General features: G+C 53.0%; 1 protein-coding gene across 2 annotated transcripts in view; it reads left to right on the top strand.

Annotated features, from left to right (window-relative positions):
• The first annotated feature begins 8319 nt into the window (after positions 1–8319).
• SIPA1L3 (signal-induced proliferation-associated 1 like 3) overlaps positions 8320–10414 on the top strand; it is a 118473-nt gene continuing 116378 nt past the window's right edge. Inside the window, exon 1 of one of the 2 annotated variants that reach the window (XR_438771.1) lies at positions 8320–10073. Coding sequence is in view for 1 of the 2 variants with exons in the window: in XM_006871465.1 (XP_006871527.1) it covers positions 8582–10073 (1492 nt within the window). In the remaining variant the exon portion in view is untranslated. The remainder of the gene's footprint in view (positions 10074–10414) is intronic. The other variant, XM_006871465.1, reaches the window with a different exon arrangement.

Raw genomic sequence — 10414 nt, 5'->3', positions numbered from 1 at the left:
GTTACCAGTCCAGTGCTTATCCTACAGTGCCAGGGCTCAACATTGTTGTTAAGTGCTATCAAGTCGGGTCCAACTCATAACGATCCTGCATATGGTATCTGAGTCTGTAAATCTTTACGGGAGCAGAGAGCCTCATCTTTCTCCCGCGGAACAGCTGGTGGACTCAAACCGCTGACCTTGTGATTCTCAGTCCAGTGTTTACGGCGCAGTGCCATCATGCTCTCAGGCTTAACATTATATTGTTATTGATGGTGCTTTGTGTTGTCGAGTAGGTTCCAACTTATAGGGACCCTGTGTAGGGTTTCCGAGGAGCAGCTTGTGTGTTTGAACCGCTGACTTTGAGGTTAACAATCCACTGCTTACCATACTGCACCACACCAGGACTTACAACATTATAGTTGTACATATTAGTATTTATGAGAATGTTGTTAAATGCCATTGAGTCCGTTTCACCTCATAGAGTTGCCAAGAGTGGCTGGTGGGTTTGAATGGTCAACCTTGCGGTTACCAGTCCAGTGCTTATCAACTACAGTGCCACACCAGAGCTCTCATGAATAATAAGATGTACCAAAACAGACAGCCGTAAGTGTTGTTCATCGAAAGTTGAATGCGTCAGTCAGGGACTAGCTAGTGATCTTCTTAGTGGCATCCGACACTGGTGTGACCCAGGCCCCGCTGCTGCGTGGACCTCCTCCCCTGCCTGGGCCTGGTCTCACTGAAGTCTTGGGTCCCTGTCACCTGCTCACTCACACGCACTGTTGTCCCTCAGGCCTTGCTCTCGGACTTCCTCTCGCCTCTCTGTGATCCTCTGTCTTCAGCCCAACCAAGCTGCACAGTAGAATCATCTCCAGAGCTTTGCCAAGACCCTGGGACCCAGCTGATTCAGACTCTAGGGGGAGTGAGGTGGGAAACAGGCGTCTGTACTTTAAAAAGCTTTTGCAGGAACTCTGCTGTGCAGCTGGGGGAGATGCATTGCCTGGAGTAGGCCCATGTAGCCTGTGAGGGCAGCTTCCGCCTTGCTCAGGGCACTCCCAGCTGTTCTGCCTCATCCTCATGCCTGCTGCCCATGGTCCTTCCCCGTGACAGGCGCTGTCTCTTCACGCAGATCCCAGCCCACCCTGTCACAGTGTCACATTTTAGTCCACCCTTTGAAGTTACTTCTCTGCTGGAAGTAGATTTGTGGGAAGCCTGGGCTGAGGATGGGGAAGCCCGGGGGGTGGGTGGGGGGGTGGTGGTGAGGGGGGGCTGCTGTCTGCTCACAGGAGCAGTGGGACCTAGTGGATGCCTCTGAAAGCAGAGTAAATGGATGGATTTTCAGTGCTTGGTGTTTGTGGGATGAATGAATGAATAAGCTGTAGGTGTCTGGTAAATGTTGAGTTAATGTGTGAGTTTTTAGTGCTTGATAAATGTATGTGTGCTTTGTTTTTGTGGTAACAAAACATGTAACAAGACATTTGCTATTTCAACAGTCCTCGTACGTTCAGTTCGGTGACATTAAACCCATTTGCTCATCATGTAGGTTAACTGTGTTTGGACTGAGTGATTTGTCAGAATGTGGATGGTATTTGAATGAATGAATGAATGAAGAGTGAGTTCTTACTGGATAGATGAATGAATTGCATGGGCCCGAAAGCTGCTAACCAGCTGGATGTATACCTGAAGGAGTCATTTCACCTGGGCCTCTTAGACCCAGAGCTAAGAGTATCCAGAGCTCTTGGGTCCCACTGCCATGGCTGGACCACATTTCCACAAAAAGCAAACACTTGCAGCCTATCTAAGGCAGCCTTGGACACAACAGGCTGCTCAGGATGGAGGTGCTGCACCCCAACCCCAGATCCCAAGGCCCCCTCCTCCAATCATACTTTCAGGTTCTTGGACATGCTTCTTCCCAGGGACAGGTAAAATAAGCAAGTCCAGCTCACCCTCAGGTCAGTCCCTAACCCTAGCTGAGCCTGTGCCCTGGGCACCCTTGTCTCCTGAGTGAGGTGGTCATCCACCCAGCCATGTGGCAGGCATCTATGAATTGTCTTCTCTGTGTGAGACCTGTGCTGGGGATACAACAGTGATTCAGACTCAGACATGCAAAGTCCTCACCTACTCACATGTGTCAGAAACATCATTAGGTGGTAGGACATGTACATACGGTGGTGAAGGTACCCCCGTGAGAAATGGGGAGAGCTCTGGGAGCCCCAGGTGTGGACTTGAACTAGGTGAGAAGGGAAGGACGTTGAGTAAAAGCAACACTTGGAATTACAAAGGGGTGGGGGTGGGGGGCAGGTATCATGTGCAGAGACCCTGAGGCTGCAGGGAACCAAAAGGAGGGCTTTGCAGTTTGAGCTCTGAAAGCCAAAGGAACAAGGCTGAGGTGAGTGAGGGGTTTGGGTTTTTGTTTTTAAGATGGCTTTCCCTGCTGTGTGGAGGAGAGGCCGCAGGCGAGGCCAGTGAGGCACAGTGTAGTCACTGGGTTTGTGGAAAACCATGTTGACCTGGCTAGTTGGAGCCTTTGAGCTAGATGGAGATGCCTTTCACTGGCATACGCAGAAGCCTGACAAACCTGCCAGTGCCCTACCTTGTCAACCCTGTCCTTAACCACGTGGCTCTCTTTGGCCAGTGAAATGTGAGCAGAATGGCGCATGGCCTTCCTGAGCAGAAACTTTAAGAGCCATGGTATGATTTAGACCTGCATTTTCCCTTTGAGGCTAGCTGGGTCCCTGATAAGGGCTACTCTATCAGCTGGGGAGAAATCTGCCATAAGCAGGTCAGCCAACCTGCAGTGGACCCTGCAGTGTGAGCTAATGAGTTACTGCAGCATAACTTGACTTATGCTGACCACTCCGAGAAGAAATGAGTTTTATGAGTGGGGAAAGATCAAGTTCAGAATGAGTCTGGAGAGGGACATGTACGGAAGGTATTGTGTGTGGTGATGCCAAGGAAGGAGGTGGGTATGTGAGTTTGGAATTCAGAAGAGCAGTTGCATCTGGAAACATCTTATCTGTATGTCCCCAGTGAGGACAGTGAGTTTCAGAGTGGTCCAGAGTGGCTGTCACCAGAACTCGGCGATGTCTGACTTGAGAAATCCAGCAGTTGAGTTCAGAGAACTAATCCTTCCACCTTGTCACCATCTGGCCTTGGACACACTGCTGCATCTGTCTGTCCATCAGTTTTTTCCTCTCTGAAGTAGAAATCATAATGGTACTTACAGAGCTGTTAAGAGGATTAAGAGAGATACCAAATGTAAAAAATGCTCAGAACAGGACCTGGCTCATACAGGTTTCCTTCCTGTTAGCTGCTGTTGTAGACACGGTTTCTATGGTTGTTCTATGGTGTGAATGTCCAGGGTGAGGCAGTGGAATGGGGCCGCCTTGGGCTCTGCCTTGATGTAGAGTTGTAAATAATGACAACAGCCCTCAGATCCTCGCCAATTCCCAGGCATCTTCACAGCCAGGTGTCTTCCCGGCTGGTTACAAGGTGACTTCAATGACTCCATCCTTCACCTCCTCTTAGACTTGGGGACCGCATAGCCTTCAGTTCCAGCACTCCTGGGGGAAATCTCACGGGGTCTCCTGAGTTCTGATCAGACCACATGGTTTGTCCCAATCCAGGGAAGGACACCCCCACCTTCCCATCTGTAGCCCATTGTATAGGAGTCAGAGAGGGTAGGTTTCCAGGGGTCACTTCCCCTGGGGGATTCTGGGAGACAGTGTGACCCAACAGAGCAGGGTACTTGGGAGCCAGGACACTGAGGTCAGGTTGCTTACCTGCTGGTCCACTGTCCCAGCCTCTCAGCTTAGAGCACATTACTCCTTCACAGTGACAGCTTGGGAGCATCCCACACCTGTGCACTGCTTGCTGGTCACCTGTCCTTCCAACAGACCTGGACTGTGTCTGGGAAGCAATGTGCCCAGCCTCAGGAATTACTGGCCTGAGGGCAAACCAATCAGAACCACCACAGATTCTGGCCTTCCCAGCCTCCCTTTCAGCTGGGGTGGCCAATGTGACCCATTTCTGGCCAGTGAGTACATAAAAGAAAGTCTGCTTGAGGGGCAAGGAAGTTCTGGAAAAGCTGTTTCTTCCTGATTACATCAGACAGATGAGTAGCACACTCGTCCATCACTCCTTCCTTTCCCCCCTTGCCCACGAGTCGGTGAGAAGTAGGCTGTGGCTGCCATTTTGTGACTCTGAGGCAGTAAGAGGAAGATACAAGCCAGTCTCCCGTGAGGGCTGCAGACAGGAATAAGAGAGAAGGGGCCTGAGCACAGCCTGGAGCCATGGTATCTGGCCTCCTGCTCACAGAGCTAATTGAATGTGTATTACCTGATGTGCCCTTGGATGGTATTCAGTTACTTGAAGGCAAATGCATTCCCAACTGGCTGTACCACCCCAGCTTACTTCTCATTGTGCTGCCCTATTTGTGCCCATCCACAGTTCACCAGCTGCCATCCGTACATACGGCACGGTGCGTTCGCCAAGGTCCTCAGATGCCGGCCGCAGAAGCAGAGCTTGGCTATCTTGCCTTACAGAATCATCAGAAGGCCAGAGGAACAAAAGGGGCAGGAACCAGGGAGGCACTGCAGGAAAGGAACCAAGGGTCCCCAGCAGAAGGGGTACCACAGAGAAAGCCAAGTCCACCTGTCACCTGCCACTGCAGGGGATACTCCATAGCCTTATGTGCTCTTAGGCCCTGGTGCAGAGTCCCAAAAGAGAGAACGCAGTTGCTTTAGCCTAAGCCCCATGCCCACTCCTGACTGGGTCACTTCTGTAATTGGGGTGGGGGGTGGCTTCTGCCAAAGATAACATAACATCGTGGTAATACTAGCAGAGAGTGTGGTCAGGGAAGAGAGGCCAATAAAAGTAAGCCCTGTGGGTCACAGTGGTCTGATCTCTAATGGGTCGTGGGGGTGGCACAGGAACGGAGCAGCATTTCAGTCCGTTGTGCGTGGGATCCCCCCGTTGTACAGATGGGCACCGAGTCTTTTCTGTACGGCACATCAGAATTGGAGCCCAGGCAGGCTGGGTCCTGCATACAGACTCTGACTCCGCAGCTCACAACGGGGGCTTCCCAGCAGGAAGATGCAGGTGCTGTTAGGAAGGGAGACCTTGATAGCAGGCAGCTGGAGAGGAGGCCGTGCGTGTGCACCAGTCCCTGGACCCTAGCGAGACTGGCAGGGCTGTACCCCACATAAATGTTACAGGGAGACTCAGCTGCACCTGTTCAGGGATGGATCTGTGCAGAGACCCGGGCCTTGGGAGAACATCTGTGCATTTTCACAGAGGGGAGCAAATTAGATTGGGGGTTTCCAACTGGGCTGGAAACAGAATGTAGTCAGCAAAGTCCATCTGTCAGCAGGTGTCTCCATAAGCAAGTCAGGGCCCTGTGAGGGAGGGCTGCCTATTTCCCTAACTGTGCCCTCAAAGAACCAACCCTTCCTCCATGCTCAGCCCAGACTGACCCTAGGATGCCAGTGCCTTCAGCCTAGCCTTCCCAGGCCAGCGGGGTGCAGGTTTGGGCTCCTGCCTTCTTCTGGGGCAGAGCCATGCAACACTGAGACGTGGCCCCTGCCCAACTGCAGCCCATGTATATATGAGGGGGCTTCAAAACAGTTTGCAGAAAAATTCCTTTCGCTTTTCATTCCATTCTTCCATGAATTTTTTGAAGCCCCCTGTATTTCTTAACCTTTATTGTGGTTCTGTTGTTGATGTTCTTAGAAGGTAGTTACTTGTTGACTAGAGATGCAGGCAAATCATTCAAAAGGTAGCCAGTGGCACACAGTGGAGAGTAAGGTTCCTCCCTCCCTTTCGTTTTCCCACAGTCAGACACTGGGGTCACAGGGGTGGGGGTGGGGGGTGGCGGTGATGAGTGAGTATATCCATATGGGTAAGGAGGAAAGTGAAGCAGGAGGCTGGGTGGTGGGGAAAGACCACAGTTCCCTTCCCCAGAATCGCTTACTAGCGTGTTCTTTCAGATCCTTCTGGAGATCTCTGTATCACAGTTTGGTATTAGTGAAGTTGTACATTGGGAAATGCATACAAACCTACATTTCTGGTATCTCTTGGAAAGTCGATGACCTGACGTCTGCATTCCCACAAGCCCAGTCCCCAGAGCCAGGCTGCATCTGTCTGCTCTGGGGAAGAGGTCCCCTGCTGGCCAGTCCCCTCAAGGCCACTTGCCTACCTCTCCTAGAGAACCTACCTGGTGTCCCTTCCTTCCAACTTCCTGGTTTCTGACCCCTTCTTTGTCCCTGCCTCCCTGCCATGTCTTCAGGAAGGAACCGGGAAGAGGGTGTGCTCTTACTCCTAACCCTTGCCTCACCCCTCCCTCTCTGGTGTTCATTCCTCAGAGGCTGTATCCTCTCAGTGTAGAACCTGCGTAAGGCATCTCTTTTGCCAGCTCGCTTGGCGCCTGTAGGTAGGAGTTAGGAAACGCCCCCTTACATCCACATACACCACAGGATGCCTCCCATTGCCCTGCACTGAGACCACTGACCAGAGTGACCCCAGACTCCAAGAGAAAGAAAAGTTACTGGTCTCCTTGAACCGGTGCCAATCCCAATCCGATCCTCTGCTTCTCTGAACAAAACCAGTTCCGTTAGGAGCAGGAAAAGGCCTGGCTGTTGGGGTTGCATCTTCCAGAAGTTAGAGATAGAAACAAAGGGGGCTGATCACCTCACTGCTAAGCCACAGCATGAATTCCACACACACGGCTGGCCAGGCCAAGGCCATCATCTATATTGAATGTCCTGGACACTGTTCTCGGGGCTAGGCATGTATCAGTGAGCAGCACAGACATCTCTGGAATTGCATTGACATCGTAATGGTGGAGACAGTCGGTAAAGCAAGCAGAGTAGGTGACAGAGAAAGGTTTCAAGGAGACGGGGACTTCTGCCCATAGAAGGGTGGCTGAGGAAGGCTTCACAGAAACGTTGACATCATGGGAAGGAATGGGCCTAGTGAGGAGCGGAGAAAGGAGACCCAGATAATCTGAGTTGAGTTTGGCTGTCAGAAGAACAGAAGAGAAGGCCAGTGTGAGTGGAATTTAGTTAGAGAGAGGAGAGACTCCAGGGATGCTGGCAGGGGCAGCATCCTGTAGGGGCTTGTGGGTTGGAAGGAGGAGTTTGAGTTGTAATCTAGGGCCATAAGGAGTGACAGGGTGGGATTTACCCATCCACCATATCGGTTAATCACAGATTTCTAGACACATTGCTTGTGGTTCCCCTTCCCAACACCGTCTAGTGCTCATGTTGACTCATCCAACGTCTTCACTTCCTTTCTGGTGGGGCGCCTGGTTGGACTCTCTGTTGACCCCCTGGACAAGAACCCTAGCCTCTACACACAGTCGCCAGTTGACAGGAAATACAGGGTGTAGCTGCACACATTATACCAGCCAGCCAGGTCCAGAAAACACCGCAGGACAAGGGACCTCATTTCCTTCAAGTAAATGGCATCAAGTTAGTGGGAAGACGGTTGAGACAGAGTAGAGAAAACTTAAGAAATACATCCACCAGGGCAGCATCTGACTCTTGTTTGGATCCTGGTTTGAGCAAGTTCACTCTAAAAAAAACAGCTCTGAGACAGTGGGGGAAATGGTAACGCAGACAGGGCATTAGCAGCATTAAAGAACTCTTGCTACTTTTGATGAGTATGATGATAATGATGACTTTGAAGACCTTATCTATTAGAGATAACAAGCTAAAATAGTTAAAGGTCTGGGATTTACTTTTTAAACCTCTGGCAGGAGGGGAAAACTGGGAGGTTGAGAGTCTTGGTGTGACGCTGCAGGAGAAACCAAACTGGACCGCAAGGTTGGTTTGAACTTCAAGGTTGGCACTTCAAACTTTTTCTGTCTGCTCCTCAGAAACCCTGCACAGGGTCCGAGTCAGAACCCACTCGACAGCACTTAACGACAGCAACAACAGACAAGATAGAGGGTTTTGAGAGGAGGTAGGTGATAGAAATGTTCTGGAACTGGATTGCTGGTGATGGGTTAACATGAAGACTTCATCATACTCTTCCAGCTCCTTTTGAGTGGTCTGAAATTTCCATCATTTAAGATAGATAGATAGATAGATGATAGATAGATAGATGATAGATAGATAGATGATAGATAGATAGATAGATAGATAGATAGATAGATGATAGATAGATAGATAGATAGATAGATAGATAGATAGATAGAAATGTTGAAGGACTGATGAACGCAGTCCTGATTTGGATCATCTGGGAGCGGGAGCAGGGTTATCACATCTTACATTGTCCTTTCTCTCCCCCCTTTGCAGCATGGCCGGAAGGATAACTCTGCACCCAACCAGCCCACAACAGCACCTACTGCTGGCTCTGCTGTCCTGAGCCCCCTGAGTCTGGAGCCCCCAGGACAGCACCCGCCTCCTAAAGTTGTTCTGGCTCAGTGAAGCACAGCGATGGTGGAGAACTGGACTCCACAGGCTCACAACTTTCCTGTCAGGTCTCAGGGGCTTTCGTCCTTCATCTGGGGACTGGCAGCCCTGAACAATGGCTGAGGCCTGGGGGACCCCATAGAGTGAACCCCAGCGCACGCCAGCCAGCAGCCCTCCAGTGCCCGTGGACTATGACCACGTATCGACCCATTCCCAATGATGGCGTGGACCTGGCAACCAGCTGTGGGGCCAGAGGGGCCGATGTCCTTCCCGGGCCACACACAGGGGACTATGCTCCCATGGGATTCTGGGTCCAGAATGGCAGCATGTCTCAGGGTGAGAGCCCAGCCACCGCCACCACCCGCCCCAGCCCCACCACCCCGGCCATGCCTAAGATGGGAGTGCGCGCCAGGGTGGCCGACTGGCCCCCCAAGCGAGAGGCTCTGAGAGAACAGAACAACCCCAGCCCCTCTCAGGATGCAGACAGCACCAAGACTGCCAAGGCAACCCATTCCCTGAGGAACCTACAGAATGGACAGCCCCCCACCAGCACCCTAGCTTCCTCAGGGCCCAAAGCCTTCCACAGACTCTCCAGAAGAAGGTCCAAAGATGTGGAGTTTCAGGACGGGTGGCCCAGGTCCCCTGGCCGCGCCTTCCTCCCCCTGCGGTACCGCAGCAGCAGCGAGATCACGCTCAGCGAGTGTGATGTCGAGGACACCGGGGAGGCGCGGGGGGCCCGGCATGCGGGGGCTCTGCCTCTTTTTCGGGAGTACGGGAGCACGTCGTCCATTGACGTGCAGGGCGTGCCCGAGCAGAGCTTCTTCGACATCCTCAATGAGTTCCGAAACGAGCAGCCGGAGCCCCGAGGCTCCCAGAACCTCACGGAGCTCCTGCAGTTGGAGCCCGCCCTGCACCTCGCAGGCAGCAACGGCGCCAAGGGGGACCCCCGTAACGGGCAGGCCCCCAAGGACAGCCTCCTCCCGCTTCAGCCCTTGAAGGAAAAGGCCCGGAAGAAACCGGTGCGGGGCCTCGGTGGTGGGGACGCGGTGGACTCGTCCATCTTCCGGAAGTTGAGGAACAGTAAGCCAGAGGTGGATGCTGGGCGTCCCCTAGGAGAGGCCGAGGAGGGCCGAAGCCCCCCGGAGGCCAGCAGGCCATGGGTCTGCCAAAAGAGCTTCTCCCACTTTGACGTACAGAGCATGCTGTTCGACCTGAACGAGGCGGCTGCCAACAAGGTGTCTGTGGCTCAGCGTCGGAACACCACCACGGGGGCCTCTGCCGCCTCGGCCATGGCATCGCTCACAGCCTCGCGGGCCCACGGGCTCGGGGGTCTGGACCCCGCCTTCACCAGCACCGAGGATCTGAACTGCAAAGAGAACCTGGAGCAGGACCTTGGCGATGACAACAGTAATGACCTGCTGCTTAGCTGCCCACACTTCCGCAACGAGATGGGAGGCGAGTGCGAGCGCAACGTGAGCTTCTCCCGTGCCTCCGTGGGCTCCCCGAGCGGCAGCGACGACCGCCTGGCAGAGGCCACCCTGAGCACCTACCGCACCAACGCCAGCATCTCGGTGCTCGAGGTACCCAAGGAGCAGCAGAGAACACAGAGCCGCCCGCGGCAGTACAGCATCGAGCACGTGGACCTCGGCGCCCGCTACTATCAGGACTACTTTGTGGGCAAAGGTAATGCGTGGCTTTGAGGGCGCCAGGAAGTGAGATCTAGCTCCCAGCACACACACCAACCTTCCATAATCCCTGAGCTGTCAGAGCCCTGGTGTGGTGCCAGAGGATAAGCACTGGACTGCTAAGCACTCGGTCAGCAGTTCAAACTGAGCAGCACATGCTTGAAACCCTGTACAGGGTTCCTATGGGTCGGAACTGACACAATGACACTTAACAACAACAATACCATGGGAGATCGTGGGAGCACTGGTGATCTAGTCGGTTATGGATTTGAAGCCACCAGCCGCTCTGGGGAGAAAGATGAGGCTTTCTGCTCCCATAAAGATTTTACAGCCTCAGAA

The sequence above is a fragment of the Chrysochloris asiatica genome, unplaced genomic scaffold, assembly GCF_000296735.1.
Source record: "Chrysochloris asiatica unplaced genomic scaffold, ChrAsi1.0 scaffold00168, whole genome shotgun sequence".
NCBI classification, from domain to species: domain Eukaryota; kingdom Metazoa; phylum Chordata; class Mammalia; order Afrosoricida; family Chrysochloridae; genus Chrysochloris; species Chrysochloris asiatica.
The sequence above is the reverse complement of the archived record's forward strand: the minus strand, read 5'-3'. Positions and strand labels throughout refer to the sequence as shown.